The 16,659-nt window shown below is 51.4% G+C and overlaps 3 protein-coding genes and 2 pseudogenes across 3 annotated transcripts; 4 read left to right on the top strand and 1 right to left on the bottom strand.

Annotated features, from left to right (window-relative positions):
* Window positions 1–20: 20 nt before the first annotated feature.
* LOC117189420 lies at window positions 21–2,664 on the bottom strand. Its single transcript, XM_033394547.1, has one exon. The coding sequence runs from the start codon at window positions 330–332 to the stop codon at window positions 153–155; it is 180 nt and encodes a 59-aa protein (XP_033250438.1). The 5' UTR covers window positions 333–2,664; the 3' UTR covers window positions 21–152.
* Window positions 2,665–4,297: 1,633 nt separating this feature from the next.
* LOC117190792 lies at window positions 4,298–5,924 on the top strand (annotated as a pseudogene).
* A 52-nt stretch (window positions 5,925–5,976) lies between these two features.
* Window positions 5,977–7,364, top strand: LOC117191447 (annotated as a pseudogene).
* A 25-nt stretch (window positions 7,365–7,389) lies between these two features.
* Window positions 7,390–9,186, top strand: LOC108160438 (CAAX prenyl protease 1 homolog). The gene is given in 2 exon segments (XM_017294446.2): window positions 7,390–7,567; window positions 7,641–9,186. Coding segments are annotated over 2 exon segments (1,401 nt in total). The 5' UTR covers window positions 7,390–7,456; the 3' UTR covers window positions 8,931–9,186.
* On the top strand, window positions 8,996–10,056 carry LOC108160441. Its single transcript, XM_017294451.2, has 3 exons — window positions 8,996–9,082; window positions 9,231–9,650; window positions 9,710–10,056. Exons 1-3 carry the CDS (start codon window positions 9,033–9,035, stop codon window positions 9,960–9,962), a joined length of 723 nt encoding a protein of 240 aa, XP_017149940.2. The 5' UTR covers window positions 8,996–9,032; the 3' UTR covers window positions 9,963–10,056.
* Window positions 10,057–16,659: the final 6,603 nt, after the last annotated feature.

The raw sequence follows: 16,659 nt of genomic DNA, 5'->3' as shown, positions 1-16,659 counted from the left end.
TTATAAACGTATCTGCTTCCTTTTTTTGTATGTTTTGTTTTTGATTTTTTTGTAACTTTTTCTAAGGTTTTTTCACAATTCGTGTGGAATTGGAATAGTTGCGTTGTGCGTGTGTTCTTTGGGGCCTTGGGAGGGGTGGGGGACGGGCCAAGTTAAAACAATACGAAAAACGAATTGTACAGTTTCTTAATTCCGGTGGTCTCACGCTGACGATGGCTTCGGAGTAGGGTATTTTCGATTTTTAACAGCATTTTGTTCCTCAGATACATATAGCTCGATTGCGATTGATATACATTTGACATGCGCTGCAGTCGTATTTCAGATTTCTCCATTTATTGCTGCTAAATCTGCGGATGGCGTTGTACAGTTGATGTGATATGTGGTACAGGTCTCACTGTCACGCGAGGACTTGTGGGATCGCTGGGGCTTGGCTTGTAGTCGCTGCTTGCTGGCTGGATCGTTTCGCTCACTGTCAGATGGCTGACATTATACAGCAGTTGTTTACTCGCGAATTGCTTTTTCTTCACTGATAACAGAGTGCACTCCCTGTGGAAAATAATCGCTCTGCCTTTGTTCGTACCGATCTGCTCTTTTTTCTTTTCGTCTCAAATTTCCTAGCGCTTACACTCGGAACTCGACTCGATTCAGAAAATTGTATGAGTGTGGGGGAGAATATCTGTGCTTTTGCTAACAGCGCTAATTAACGCTGACTTTGGGGTACGAAGTATGGCTTCTTCCACGAAAAAAATGTTATTTCGGTATTTGCTTTTGGAGACACTCGGACACTGTCAGATGGCGATGGCTGACATTCTACAGCAGTTATGTTATGGTTCTCGGAATGCGTTTCTTAAACTCAAATTAGAATTGATAGCAGTGTGCGCTTCTTGGCTGATGACAACTTGATAACTGGATCGGCTGGGGGTTTTGGCTGCGGAGCAACGTTGGACACAACTATTCAGGGCGCGTTTCGAACGTATTCTGTTCAACGCTGGCTGTGCTTCAGGGCTGCGAAGTGAAGTGGCTCGAGTGAGTTTGCTGCGAGCTGCTGCGGCTCTGGACTCAGGCACGGTACGGGGTATGGTGTGGTCTGCTGTGGTACGGCTGTTATCGCCGCGCGCGTGTGTTGGTGTTGGTGTGTCGAGGGGTGTTATATATTAGCTCTTAGTCGGATTTTATTGGAGCCTAATTTTTGTGGCTTTTTGGCGATGCTTGGTGGCTGTTGGTTGGTAGCGAACAGGTTATCGATGCGATCGAAACGTTAATTATTCACAAATGTTCGGATTTCATTGGGCGAATTAACAGCGCGAAAAAGAGTTTGTTTGTTCGGCTCGATTCGATTCGATTCAATTCGGTGTTTCTCGACTCTTTATTTGCACTATTTACGACGGTGGGATTTTCTATATTTTTTTGGTGGCTACTGCGATAAGGCTTGCGGCTGCGATTGCGATTGCGGTTCAATGATAATTTGCTTGCCAATTCGATGGTTCGCGGGACTCGTCACTTTTTTGCGGACGGTTCTTTAGAAGAAGTATGGGACCCTGGGCGTTCCCTATAGGAGCACTTTTAGTCCGACGAAGCGAGGCTTCGAAAAGCCCAAAGAGACGGGCATTTTGTGCGGAGAACCTTGGTCGAGCGGCAGCCAACACGGACACGAGGTTAAAATATCAATGAGTTGTGAGAATTTCTGCCGTTAGCGGGAAACTACAGACACAGTTTCGGAATCAGCAAGCCCCAATCAAGCCGAGCGGCCCGACGGCACAGACACTCATACAAACCCCGAGAGCAGAGGCAGAAACGGCACCGATGCTCGCGGCCAGCGAAGACGGAGCGGAGCTGGATCTGGGGACGACGACGACGACGAGTGCGACTTGCGATTACGGAGGCAGAACGGGAACAACTACAGACACAGACGCACTTTCGGAATCATCCAGCCACCAGTTGTCCAGAGATCTCAGCAAATGGATGTGGATGCTGTCGTTGTCACTGATGCTGCTGCTGCTGCTGCTGCTGCTACTGCTATCACTCTAATTGATTGTGGCAACAACAAAGCCGTACACACACACAAACATTCAATTGAAAGGGCTGTGCTGTGCTGTGCTCCGTGTGTGGGAGGGAGAGATACTTTTTGTTGCTGTTACTTCTGCTTCTTTCTTTTCTGCTTCTCTTCAGCTGTTTTGCACGTTTTGTATCGCTGCCTCTTACTTTACTGCTGCGTCTCCCTGTAAATGCCAACGACGACGACGACGGCGACGATGGAGATACAATAACAAGTCAATTAATGCGAATGGACAGCACTAAATAAAAATTTTTTCTCGATTTATGTTGATTGGGCGTTGTTGTATCTGCAATTGGACTCAATTCAGGCTCGTTTCTGCAAATGTGTGTGCGCTGGGACTTTCGATTTAATTTTCGGCTGCTTTTTCGCTGCGCGCGTCGATGACGTACATATTTCGCGAATAAACGAGCACGCACAAGTTGAGAAAACTTGGACGTTGGTCGGATCCCGGAGGGAGGTGGTGAGCTTTTCCGCTTTCGATAGACTAGAAGCGTCAACGTTTAAATATTATGGTTTGACTGGATGGATGGTTTGACTCTGGCCAAGATTGGTTATTACACTCCGCACAAAATGAAAAACGTGTGTCGCCGATGGAAGCTAAAATCTCTTTGGTGGTACTGATTTGGAGAGCGTGCTTCAAACGCTAATATGAACACTAGCCACCGCGGCCCTCTCCGGCTCTCGCCCGCTCTCTCGGGCTCCACTCATTCGTGCGGGCCGTTCCAAAGAGCACGGCCAGCGGCGCTCTTTATGTCTGGCTAAAGCCCCTATCTTTCCATGTGTGTATGTGTGTATGTGCGTGATAGTGCCAGCTTGGAATGCTACAAAAACACGCACTTTTTCCACGAACTATAACTACCATCGAGTTACTGTTACTTCCAAACAGTTTATTTGCTATTTTGGGCTGATAACAACAAAGAACTTTGATTATCAACAAGAACAGCTGTTGGCCTTAGTCGCAGTCCTAAGAGAAAGAGAGTGAGTGAGAGAGGGCCAGAGAGAGAGAGAGAGAGAGAGAGAGAGGGAGAGAGTGCACCTGCTTATGTGTGGGCGCTGGGCTCTCTTCAGAGTGGGTCAACCACGATCTTCAGGGTGAAACATAATATACGATCTCCAACGGTAAATAAAAGTTTGTTTCCAGCTTTTTATTCATGATAATTCTATTCATCCATATCCATATGTACTAATTCAGGCGTTAATTAATCAAAGGAAATGCTAATCTGTCGCCGAATTTTTAAATTGACTTACTAACGTATTTTCGCTTGCCATCAATCTTTATTTCGTCTTACATCTCCCTTCAATTGTGGAAGGCGAATTAAATATTTCTCAATTGATTTTAAACTGCCATCAATAACAAGGTTCAAGTGAAATGAATTCGAAAGTAAAAGACGCAATTCGCTTCAATGGAATTACCCGCAAATATCCTATGGCAACGGATCCGGGGAATTTGATGCACGTTTTCAGCACTCATATTCATTGGTGGAACAGTTTAGGAAGCCTATTGTCTTCTTGGTTTTTTTTGGCTTCAATTAGCGTCGCCAAATTCGCAGCTGTTAATTTATAAAAGTTAGCAACACTTGGCACAAAAATACGTTTTATGGCCATTCATCAATTCCCTGCACAGTAAAAGGTTTATAAGGCGTAATAAGAAATGAATGAAGCTATGAGACTGCAAATTAGCACGGAAATTAGACAAAGTTGATAAAAAGAGCGGTCTAATTCCAGACAATCAAATTAACATCTTTGCTTGATTTGAATTTTAAACGTGGCGCTCAGTGCGCTAGAACAGCCTGAACCGTGAAACGGTCGTACTGGCCACTACTGCGTTTTACAGCACTTATAGGAAGTGCTATCTGATCGTTTACGGTATTTTTAATACTTTTCGAGCCGACGGTATATTTACGGTATATAATGGTATATTTTATCAATTTAATCAATCTATTTTTCATTTTCAACAGTATATAGAAATCCAATAAAAGCAATTATTTAGAATAGGCCAATTAAGTAGAAAATTGATTCATTAATCGGATAAAATTATGTGGGCATGGCTAAATGTTCAATATAGCTGAGAATATTCCACGGAATATCAAAAACGAGGAATATGTAAAATATAACTTGAATTTGTCAGTATATTTACTGTATATTTTTAAATAAGACCGTATATTTTGGTATATTTCTGAGGGTCAGACAGTATATGATATCGATAGGTCCGACACTGTTCACAGCACTAAACGACTCGTCATTGGCGCAAAGAAAACTCCCTTTTATTTTAGTTTTTAACAATTGACAGCTGTTAAAATGTCGTCAATAGATGCAGACACGGTTCTGTACAGCATTTTGGCTTTAGTTATTATTGAGAACGCTGTAGAGATTTACATATCGCTGCGCCAAGTGAGTATTTTTGCAGGCTGCGAGACCGAGAGAGTCGGCAATTTGTTTTATCAGCGACGAATGATAAATTTATAGACTGTTCGTGTTTTTTGGCATTAAATTGTTTCCCTTCTCATCTCTTACCCCGCTGTAACCAGGTGAAAGTATATCGAAATGCACTGAAAGTGCCAGTGGAGCTGACGTCACACATGCCGGAGGAGACATTCCACAAGGCGCGCAAATATGGTCTGGACCAGGAGAACTTTGGCATCTTCAAGGCGGTGCTGATGGACGTCGCTTTGCTTTGTCTGGAGCTGCACATCGGGCTGATTGCCGTTGTTTGGAAAATATCGGTGAATGTACTCAACCACCTTGAATGGGACGCCAGCAATGAGATTCTGGCCAGCTGCGTCTTTGTGGTGATCTCCAACGTGATTAGCACATTCAAGTCGTTGCCATTCAAAATCTACAAAATCTTTGTGCTGGAGGCTTCATGGCTTCAATAAGCAAACGGCTGGGTTCTTTGCCTGGGATCAGGTGAAGGGATTCCTGGTCACACAAGTACTCATGATTCCCATCACGGCGGCATTGATATTCATTGTGCAATGCGGCGGAGACAACTTCTTCATTTGGCTGTGGCTGTTCACTGGAATGGTATCACTGGTCCTGCTCACCCTCTATCCGATCTTCATCGCTCCGCTGTTTGACACGTATACGCCGCTAGAGAAGGGCCCCCTACGACAGTCGATTGAAGATCTGGCCGCCTCTCTGAAATTCCCCCTCACAAAGCTCTTCGTTGTGGATGGCTCGAAGCGCTCGTCTCACAGCAATGCCTACTTCTACGGATTGTGGAACTCAAAAAGAATCGTGCTCTTCGACACTCTTCTCCTGAACAACTGCAAGCCAGATGCCTCGGAGCTTTCCGATGATGAGAAGGGCAAGGGCTGCACCAACGAAGAGGTATTGGCCGTTTTGGGGCACGAACTGGGTCACTGGAAGCTGGGCCACGTCACCAAGAACATTGTTATCATGCAGGTTCATCTGTTCCTAATGTTCCTTGTCTTTGGATACCTCTTCAAATATGCTCCCTTCTATGTGGCAATGGGATTCGAGCCCGGCACTCGCCCCATTCTGGTCGGCTTGCTGGTTGTGTTCACCTATGTGCTGGCGCCGTTCAATGCAATCATCAACTTCGCCATGACGGTCCTTTCGCGTCTATTCGAGTACCAGGCCGATGAGTTTGCCTTCAAGCTGGGATTTGCGGAGCAGCTGGGACGGGCACTGAACCTGGACAACTTGGGCTTTCCTGTCTACGATTGGCTGTACTCTACTTGGTATCACTCGCATCCCACTCTGCTCCAGCGCCTGAACCGTCTGCAGGAGCTTAAGGAGAGCAAGAAATTAAACTAGAAGACCATGCTGCGCACAGACCAAAGTTTACACTGTATTCCCTATTTTATAACGTAAAATAAAGAACGGGGGAGTAACCCAAAAGAAATTGATCAATATTTTCAAATCAGAACCGACTGTCTGTTTCAGACATTCAAAATTTTCAAAATGTACCTAATATGCCAAGTTCTTCGAGTAACATGTCTGCATATTTCTGGGACAAACCTGACATAATCCTCTTTATAATGATTGCCGTGTTGGTTGTGGACAATCTCTGGGCTGTCTACCTGTTGATCCGTGAGGTGAAAGCTCCTGAAAGTCCACTTGGTTTGCACTGTTCTGGTTGCCTTTTCACAGATAATCGCTGTCCACGAGGTGGAGAAGGTGCCGCCAGTGATTAGTGCGCATCTGCCGCAGGAGCTATTCAACAAAATGCGCACCTACATGATACACAAGAGCTGGTTCACCATTGTCAACACCCTGTTCATAGAGGTCTTCAGTGGGATTATGGAGCTCTATTTTGGCTTCTATCCGTGACACGAAGGTGGCGACTAAATGCTCATTGTCAAAGTGGATGCAGCACGAGGCCTGCGTTTCCATATTCTTTGTGCTACTGCTGTCCTTTCGGACCTGCACAAGAGGAGGACTCAGTCGTGGACGCGTCGGATTTGCTGCGAGATCCTGGAAACCATTCTGGCCTTAATCATCATGAGTTTGCTCGTGGTTTCGATTGTGTTCATGGTCCTCTGGCTGGAGCAATACACTGCCGTGGGACTCTACGTGCAATCACTTCTCTTAACCGTGCTCCTCATACTCCTGGTGCCCTTCCTGATCGATCCTGTTTTGGGCAAGCGGGTTCCCTTGGAGAACTTGACCTTGCTCTCAGAGCTGGAGCATCTTACGAATGTTGTGGATTTTCCCATGCACCAGGTGCACATCTTACGCGTTAACGATCCCAATGTGTCCAGCAATGCCTTCTTCTACGGGTGCTGCTGCCTGAAGAGGATTGTGATCTTTGACACTCTATTGCTCAACAGGGGGCTGAAGGATTTGTCATCGTTGTCCCCGGAGGAAGTGGGCAAGGGTCTGCGGGACTCTCAGGTGGCTGACGTCGTGGCACACGAGCTGGGCCATTGGGTCAATGGGCACTTCTACAAAGCGTTTTTCATGTTCCAGCTCCACATGATCCTGATGCTGTGTCTCTTTCACGTGCTCTTCTCCCATGGACCCAACTACCAGGCTGTGGGCTTTGAGGAGGGTGTGCAGCCCATTATTGTGGGCTTCCTAATTGTATTCGGATTTGTGATGACGCCCTACATGACGCTGTCCAACTTCTGCATGCTCTCCGCTACGCGACACTTTGAATATCAGGCGGACAGCTTTGCCTGGGAGATGGGCTATTCCAAGGATCTGCGCCAGGCTGAAGCTGTACGCGGACAATCTGGCGTTTCCCATCACGGATCCTTGCTACTCCAGCTGGAATCCCACACATCCATCGATTGGAAAAGCTGCAGCAAAGAATATCGAGTTGATCTTTTATATTTTGTGACTTTTTCCGGATCACAGTAGGTTCTGATTTATACATATCCATATATATCCCCAATATTGTTGTTTTTTTTTGGGGAAACATGCTCTTGTTAGATGGCTTTCTACGACAACTGGCCAGAGTGGGACTCCAAGGTGGTGCTCGCTTTGCTAATGATCATTGTGGTAGTCGGAAATGTGTGGGAGATGATGCTGACCAAGAGACAGGTAATCCGGAGGCTCGACTCCTGCACCGGCCCTTTGATGGATTAATTCCATTTTGCGTTCCTTTTGCCGACAGCAATTGGTGTGCCTTAATTCCGTTATCGTTCCCGATGAGCTTCGCGGGATCATTCCACCGGATATATTCCATAGGGCCCGCATCTACGAACTGCACAAGATGGAGCTCATGAGCTGGAAGATTTTTGTAGACATGTTTCTAAGCCTGGTCGAGCTCTTCTTTGGATTCTATCCGTTCCTCTGGGGTCTAGCTGCAACTACGCTGGCAAAGGCCACCCATAAGGAGATCTGGATAAGCCCGGTATTCGTATTCTATATGACAATCTACAGCTGTGTGCGATACCTGCCCGTGCTGGCCTACGACAAGTGCATCCTGCAGCTGCGCTACGGAGTCCAGGGGCAGTTCTCCTGGTGCCTTTACTGCTGCGTTGCCATTCCAGCCATCATTCTGACGCAGATTTGACTGGCCCCCATTGCGCTGCTCCTTGTGTTTACCGTGCAGTCGGCCGGCTACTGGTTCTTCCTCTACTTCTGGGGCGCCTGGGCAATATTCACGATTTTGCTGGTCTTCTTGTTCCCCTACTGTTGCATCCCCTGCATTGGCAGGCAACGGAGGCTGTCCGAGGGCACGCAGCTGTATACCGATGTGAAGCGCGTCTGCGACGTGGCCGGATTCCCAGTGAAGCGCGTCTTCATCATCCGCACCAAGACCATGCAGTATAGCAATGCCTACTTCTACGGCAGCTGCTGCTTGAAGCGGATCGTCCTCTTCGACACGCTGCTGCTCAACAAAGGCCTTGATCCCAGTCAGCTGAAGCCCTACGAGGTGGGCAGGGGACTCACAACTCAGCAGGTGACTGGCGTGGTGTGCCACGAGTTGGGCCACTGGAAGTACGGACACTTCTACAAGACCACGCTGATCATGAAGCTGCACTTCCTCCTGACCATGCTGCTCTTCGGCGTGCTCTTCCACTGTCCCAAGCTGTACAAGGGTGTGGGCTTCGCATCAGGAATTACTCCCATCATCGTCGGCTTCATCATCGTCCTGCGCTTCGCTCTGACCCCATATTTGACGCTTGCCAACTTCCTGATGCTGTGGATGATGCGGCACAACGAGTTTGCTGCCGATCGCTATGCCCATCGTCTGGGCTATTCCGCGCAGCTCAGCTCGGCCCTCATCAAGATCTACGCCGATCACATGACCTTCCCGGTCTTCGATGATTGCTATTCCAGGTGGCATCACACGCATCCCACGATCCTGCAGCGACTGGCCTATCAGCGTTTCTTGGAATACAAAGCCGCTACCAAGACTGAGGACTCTGGCAAGATTCGAAAACCAGACTCGGCATGAAGTAGTCCCTGAAATTTGCTTAGCATTTTCTGCTACACTATTTTGAGAATTCACATAAAATTGTCCGTACGACACGAACACGAACACGAACACAAATGGGCAATGACTAACTTTGGACCGATTACAAAATTGGCGGTCAACATCGGCAAAGGGTGAGTGGAGTCGAATACGACCCGAATCCTAATGGCCTTCTCTGATAATACTTGACAATAAAGAATACATTTTGGAACACTCTTATGGTGTTACACACCCACTATTATTCGATTACTTCCTCTGAAACCCCGCGCCTCTTTTTCCCAGAGAAACACGCATCAGTTATGGAAATGCCTCCACATGTGTGATCTATGCGAATCCCTCGGGGCTTGCCTTCCCTGGGGGAATGATGGATCCTAGTCTAATCAGCGATCCCTATATGCAAGACAATCGATATCGCCCGGAGTCCTTCCTACAACGACACTTCCCTCTTCTGGCTAAGCGGCTACCCAATTTAATGGGTATCACTGCCCCGGATTCCAGTGAAGTAGAAGACCCAGTTAACAAGGATGTCGTCTGGTATACTTGGCACTCGGAGGAAGTTGAAAAGCTCGAGCCACAGCGGGACGAGTTCATAGAATGGAAAGCTCCAGAGACAGGTACTGTAAAGATCTTCAATCGGTTTTGGCATTTGCAGAACTGCTTTCCCAAGAAACGTCTCAGCTATAAGTCGGAGTCGCCCAAGTGGTAAGCAACCATCAAAACCCCAACCTTGAGTGCAAAATCTATCCAAGAAACTCTTGTAGCTATTGTCTGAAAATAAAGAAGATCACGGACCACATTAAAGATCTCATTGCCTCGGAACTGCCGGAGTATCAACCAGTTGATGACGCGTCGAAGCCTCATGTTTTTGACACCAAAATCAAGGAGGTGAACGACTCGCTCAAGCAACTGCATGATCTCCTGGAGCTCCAGGAGCAATGCAATCGAAACCAGCTACTCCGTACAAGAGGGAGTCCGTGTCCCAATAAAAATAAATCATTTCATTTGGTGTGCTGACACGATGATGTCTGCGTAATTGTATTTAATTTGTTAAAACATAGTATCTGTCATACATACATAGTACATCCATATAGATATTCGATATTCGGGTATTGCCCGGTAATGGGTTTCTTTTTGTTGTTGTATCGCATATAGAGAAATTCGGTTTTCGAAGCTTTACCATGTGTGAACAGTACGAGTATCTTATGTATTAGCGTTAGTACCATATATAGAGTTGTATCGTAATTATTTTATTTATATCTTTAAGTTGGCATTTACGGACTCGTACAAGTTCTCCGACTGCAAAGAACGGACTGTTTCCATACTTTCTTCGACCCGATCAGGGCACCATTTGAGTAACTTGTGTAATGTTCGATTTGAAATGTAATCAAATGTTTTTGCGACTTAAAGCTTACAATGTGTAACGGACCTGCTTCTTGGTTCGCTTGAGTTTGCTGGGCTCGCTCAGCGGTCGGCCGATTCGTCGCAACGTATTTTTATTGTTGCCCCCAACGACAAATGATTAGACCTTCCTTTTCTTTAATCGAATCTCTCTTTATTCGTACTTATATTAGGACTTAGGGCTAGATTCTACAATTCAGCTTATCTATGGATCTCCACCACGCGTGGGCTCTCGTCGGGTGTGGCAGCGTTGAGGCTGTTGATTGGGGCATTTGACCTCCGCTATTGCTTTGGCCCGCCACGCAAATCCGCACTCTACGTCTCGCACTCCCCTCTTAGCTTCCGCCGGCAACTGTGGATCACCTCTTAACTTAGACTCACTCTGGGGGCAGGCGGGGCCTGTCTTCCTGTTGCTATTCACTTCACTGCACTTCTTCGAACCGTACCGGGTATTACTCTCACGTTTCGGCGGGGTTTCAACGTGCGCGCGCGATCACTTCTCCACGGAAAAAGAGCCCCGCTTCGTTGCCGCAGCCTCCTTTTATAGCCCCTTGACGGGCCCCGGCTCGGCGTTGGTAGTTTTCCATCGCCGTCTCCTGGTTTCCACGGCCTTCGTAACGGGGCCTGGCCGGTGGCGTGATCCCATGCCCCTATTTGGTCATGCGTCGGATCGCTGCCGGCCCGATCCCGCCGTCTCCTCTGCCTCTCGCGTTTCTCTTGCTCCGAGAGCGGGACACTTCTCCTCTCGGGGCCCTTGGCGTCTTCGCCGCATCCGGCTATCCGTGGGTATCTGGGCTGACCTTCGCCTTATCCAGCCAGCCATCAGCCTTTATCCGACCGTCCCACCGCCTTTATCCGGCTATGCTTTGGTCGAATTCGCCTGTGGGAACCACGGTTCCTCACACCCCCCTCTTTCTTCCCGCAGCGGAATACTCCCGTTTTCCGCGACCTTGCGACGGAGTGTGCTTTCCTCATTCAAACGGCCCCATTTTACGCGCGCTTCTTACGGCATCTGGGATCACGGGCGCCCTGGCGCCCTCTGGCGCCTTTGCTCGGGCGGCGCTGCCAGCCCTTGCAATTTTCTGGCTGGGGCCGAATCCCCACCTATCGATAAGCTGTAGGGGCGTTTAGGCGATCCACTCGATATCTCTCCCCCGTAAGTATTCCACTTTTCTCTTTTTCTTCTCTCTTTATTCATTTTCTTCCCGCGTGTTTCGCCCTTGATTTTTTCTTTCTTTTTTTTTTTCCTTTTGCTCTTTTTTTTTCCTTTCCCCTTTTTTTCCTTACTTTTGCTCGCGGAACACCTCCGTGCGTGTGGCCGACATCGCAATGCGGTACCGGGTACCCCGCTCGCTCACCAGCTTCTTCACCCTCCTACCCACGAGGCGAATCTGGGTCTGCGCGCGGACCACCGCCGCCGGCCACTCCTCCCGCGGGATCGCCGTCCAGTGGACCGTGGCTGCTGGTGCCGAGCTCTGCCGTTGCAGGGCCGGTCGCTTCGGTCCTGCACAGGGCTCCGGGCAGAAGGCCTGCCGCTTCAGAGCCGGGCGCTCGGCCGCCGTCGACCTCTCCGGTGCGGGCCACACCCACGGTCCGCGCTCCCACGCCTCGAGTTCCACCTCCGTCGGTGCTGTCGCCGCCGTCGCCGTTTCCGCGGCCCGCGTCTCGGCTTCTGCCGCTGCCTCGGCCGTCGCCGTCTGGGCCGCCGTCGCCGTTTCCGCGGTCTGCGTCCCTGCTGCCGCCGTCGCCGCCTCTGCCGCTGCCTCGGCCGTCGCTGTCTGGACCGCCGTCGCCGTTTCCGCGGTATGCGTCCCTGCTGCCGTCGTCGCCTCCACTGCCGTTCGCATCGCCGCCTCCGCCGTCGCCGCGGCTGCCGCTGCTTCGGCCGTCGCCGTCGGGACCGCCGTCGCCGTCTGGGCCGCCGGCGCCATTTCCGCGGCCTGCGTCTCTGCTGTCACCTTCGCCGCTTCTGCAGTCCGCATCGCTGCCTCCGCCGTCGCCATTGCTGCCGCTGAGGTCGTGGGGGCGGGTCCGGGGTCCCTCCTCCGCGGGTCCCTGTTGTTGCTGCCGCGTGGACTCTCCTCCCACACCCGGGCGCCGGCCTCTGGCTGGGCTTCGCTCGGGGCGGGCCCCGAGGCCCACGTGATGTGCAGGGTCTGGTGGTGCCACACCATCCCCTGGCGCACGGCGGTCCGCACCTCCTGCGATACATACGGACCCATTACGGCCGCCTCCGGTCCCCTCCACTGTGGTTGCTGCTGCCACTGCTCCTGCCCCTGCTGCTGGTGATGCGGCTGCTGGTGCTGCTGGTGCTGCTGCTGCTGGTGCTGCTGCTGCTGGTGCTGCTGTTGCTGCTGTTGCTGCTGCTGGTGCTGCTGCTGCTGGTGCTGCTGCTGCTGGTGCTGCTGTTGCTGCTGCTGCTGGTGCTGCTGCTGCTGGTGCTGCTGCTGCCGGTGCTGCTGGTGCTGCTGGTGCTGCTGCTGGTGCTGGTGCTGCTGGTGCTGCTCCTCCTCGGCCTGCGACTGCCGCCTCTCGGAGCCCTCGTCATCCTCGGCCGGTGGCGTAGGTTGCCACAGCTCGCCTTCCTCCTCCTCGGCCTGCTGCAGCCGCCGCTGCCACTCGGCCTCTGGGTTCGTAGCCTGCTTGCCCGTGGCCTGGGGCGGCGTTCCCTCGGTCTCCGCCTCGTCGGTCCGGGGCTGCATCGGCGGCAGCACCACCCGGAATGGTGGGGGTGGCGGCGTACTGGCGGCTCTTTCCGCCTGTCGCCGCCGCGCCTCCATCCGCTCGTCCCTCCGCCGCCTGATCGCCCGCGCCCTCTCCAGCACTTGGTGCATCCGGCGCTTCTCCTCCGGCGTCGCCTCCTGAAACCTCCGCCTCACCACCTCAATTTTGTCGCGCAGGGTCAGCGGCCTTCCATTCCTCGTCTCCGGCTCCGCCCTTTGCTGCCGTCTCCATCTGGCCTTCTCCTGAGCGGTTGGCGCGCGCGGGCCGTCGGTGCATATGACCTCGTCGTCGTCCTCCTCCTCCTCATCCGATGACACCGTCGGCGACACCGAGTCGTGCCCCGATGGCGCCGGTGACACCAACGGCGAGGCCAGCAGTTGATGGAACTGGGAGCCATCGCACCAATCCTCCTCGTCGCTACGCGAGAGCAGAGACGCCCGTCGCTGACGAGAAGTACCGGCGCGATAGCCCCCTTCTCCCACGATCGCCTGTTGCTCCTCCAGGAAGGCCCTCATATCATCCATCTTCTTCCTGCCATCCTCGTGGTTGAGCCCGCGTTTCATCTCCATTTTTTTTCTTGCTGCTTTTCTTGCGTTCTTTCTGGTGATAATTACCTTCAAGTGTTCGCTGTTCCGTTTTCCACCCGCCTATATACACGCGACGAATTGCCAATCGTTCCCTCTACCGGTGCCGGTGCTCCGTGTCTCGGTCTCTCCCGCCTGGTTCTAACGGTTGTTGCGTTTGTACTCATGGCCCTCAGCCACGTCTCTCTGCCGGCCGCGCTCTCTAACGGCATCTTTCCCCTGGTTGTGTGAGTGCCGTCGCGCTCTCCGCTCTCTATCCGATTTCGCCTTATCCGTTTTTTTTTTTTTGGATACTGTTGTGTTCTCGCCGCGTTTCTCTGTTGGCTCATGGATAAAACTTTTCCATCTTTGATGGACCCACCCCCTTCCCGTTCATGATTATTTTGCTTTTTATTCCCCCATTTTATTTTTGCTTATTCACAACTTTTATTTAGCCCTTTATTCTTGTTTATTTTAATTGCTATTTAATGGATTGATGGATTGCTAATTATTTACTTTTAATTGTTATAAAAAAAATTGCTATTTATTCTTACATGCCACCGCCGACCTGTCTTCTTCATCCCGTGCTGCTCGGACCCTCCTTGGCCTGGGTGAGTTCTCCCGACCCGGATGACTTTTACTCCATCCTTTCTCCCTTTCCAGCTCGCCCTCTGCCCTCAATGCGGGCCGCTTGCCGCGATTCCGCTCGTGAACAATGGGTCCTCCGACCCTCCGCCCGGGCTGGAATCTTGGGGTCACATCCCAGGGCAACTCCTATGCGCCCCCGGCCGGACTCTTTTGACAGGTGTCTCCCTCACACAGTGGCTCGGACCCGAGGATCATCCGACTCCTCGCCCGGTAGTCCACGCATGAGCGGCACCCGTCGTTCCGGCCCGACGCTCGTAGTTGCCCCGTGAGTCCGCGTTGAGGCGTGAACCTGGCCCCTGGGTTTTTCCTGGTCATCCGCTGTCTGAGATTACACTCCCCGACCCTGGATTCGCCTCCCAGCTTTGGGTGACGCGTTTCCTGTTCAGGTTTGCTGAGCTTTTCCTCTTCTCGTTTTATTTTCCTTTCTTTTTACTAATTTTCGCTTTTTTCAGATTTCTCCAACCACAGTCTTCCTGTTCGCCTTTTTTTTTTTTTTTTAATCTAAGTGCACAAGTCCATCACCCTGCGTGCTGACGAGTCTCGTGCGTGTCCTGCGCGGCACCCTTCCCCAGTGTCCTGCGTGGCACTCTACCGTTCCTGGTCCTGCGTGGCCCTTTAGGGCGACCTATTACAGCCATTCTCCTTCACCCCTGTGTCTCTCGCTCCTCGGGTTGGGGTTTCAGATCTCGTATGTGTGCCGTTCTCTTCTTCCTGTCGCCCTCCTTTCTTAGGTTGCAGATAACCGGGGATATAAAGTCCTCTATCTGGTATGGCCCATCGTACCTTGGTGCCAGCTTCGCGGCGAATCCCTCCGCTGCATTGGAAAGGTGGTGCTGTTTGGCCCACACGACCTCTCCCACTTTGGGTCTCCACGGTCTTCTTCTCAGGTTGTAATGCCTGGCCTGATCCTGTGCTGCCCTTTCCAAGTTGCGTCGAACCAACTGAAACAGCTCCTTTAATTTCTTCGCATTTTCATCCGGCGTCTCTGTGCCTTGTCCCGTGCCTACCGTCTCCTCGTCATATAGGGCCTTTGGCAGCCGGGGTTCCCTTCCTTGCACCACGAACGCCGGTGAATATCCCGTTGTATCCGACACTCCCGAATTCATGGCCAGCATCAGCTCCGGCCATTTTTCATCCCAACACCTTTGATCACCCTCGGTAAACTGAGCTATCATGGTCTTTACCGTTCTGTTCGTTCGCTCTGTCGGATTCTCTTGCGGCGTGTATGGCGCCGTAAACAGGTGACGAACTCCTAGCTGCTCCAGGAATCTTGTAAATGCCCTGCTTGCAAACTGCACCCCATTGTCCGTAATGAAGACTTTGGGCGTGCCAAAACGGGCTATTATGCGCTCCCGACAGGCCTTTATTAGTGCCTCTGCTGTGGCCTTCCTCAGCGGCACCAACTCGGTCCACTTGGAGAATCGATCCACCAGCACCAACAACATCGAGTTCCCATGTTTCGACCTCGGCAGAGGACCCACAAAGTCCGCGCATACCGTTGCCCATGGTTCTTCCGGCACCTGCGTCAACATTTCTCCTGCCGCTTGTAGCTGACTTGGCTTATAGCGAAGACATAGTTCGCACTTCCGCACGTAGGCCCTCACGTCCCTGTACATCCCTGGCCAGTAATATCTTGCCGCCACCCGTGCCGCGGTTCTCCTTCCGCCGGCGTGGCCTGCTTCCGGGCTATCGTGGCTTTCCTTTAAGACCCTTTCTCGGGCATATTTCGGCACACATAACTTCCACGAGGCGACTTCTTCGCTCCCTGCCCGGTGAGGAATGTGCCGGTACAAGTTTCCCCCCTTCTCCACATAGTCGGGGTACTTCGGGGATTCTTTTCTGATCTTTTCTACCATGCCCTCTAACCACTTGCAGGGCGGCTCGCCTACTGGTTGTGTTCCCTCCTCACTTCTTATCCGACGGCCTCGCTCCTCCACCGGTTGTCGGGAGAGTGCGTCGGCTACCACGTTGAGCTGTCCTTTCCTGTACGCGACTTCAAAGTCGTACTGCTGTAGCTCTAATGCCCATCTCGCCACTCTTCCCGACGGACTTTCTATGCTATTTAGCCATTTCAGAGCCATGTGGTCCGTGACCACCTTGAAGCGATATCCTTCCAAGTATGGCCTCAACCGGCGGATGGCCCACACAATGGCCAGACATTCTTTCTCGGTCGCCGAATAGTTCCTTTCGGGTCCGTTTAGCGTCCTGCTAGCATATGATATTACCCGTTCGCCCCTTTCCGTCTCCTGCGTGAGAATCGCACCCAGCCCGTAATCACTGGCGTCTGTCTGCAGAATGAACTTCTTCGAGAAGTCGGGGCACGCCAGCACGGGGTCCGCCACTAGTCGTCTTTTCACCTCCTCGAACGCTTCTTGCCG

This window comes from Drosophila miranda (genome assembly GCF_003369915.1).
Source record: "Drosophila miranda strain MSH22 chromosome Y unlocalized genomic scaffold, D.miranda_PacBio2.1 Contig_Y1_pilon, whole genome shotgun sequence".
Lineage (NCBI taxonomy): Eukaryota > Metazoa > Arthropoda > Insecta > Diptera > Drosophilidae > Drosophila > Drosophila miranda.
Note: the sequence above shows the minus strand (reverse complement) of the source record. Positions and strands in the feature narration are given on the sequence as shown.

What these genes read in the sequence shown, in the direction of transcription:
- LOC108160441 (XM_017294451.2), top strand. Translation starts at nt 9,033, where the DNA reads ATGACTAACTTTGGACCGATTACAAAATTGGCGGTCAACATCGGCAAA. An exon ending in GCGGTCAACATCGGCAAAGG is followed by an intron (nt 9,083 to 9,230) that starts GTGAGTGGAGTC and finishes TCTTTTTCCCAG; the next exon opens with AGAAACACGCATCAGTTATG. An exon ending in AAGTCGGAGTCGCCCAAGTG is followed by an intron (nt 9,651 to 9,709) that starts GTAAGCAACCAT and finishes AAACTCTTGTAG; the next exon opens with CTATTGTCTGAAAATAAAGA.
- LOC117189420 (XM_033394547.1), bottom strand. Translation starts at nt 332, where the DNA reads ATGGAGAAATCTGAAATACGACTGCAGCGCATGTCAAATGTATATCAA.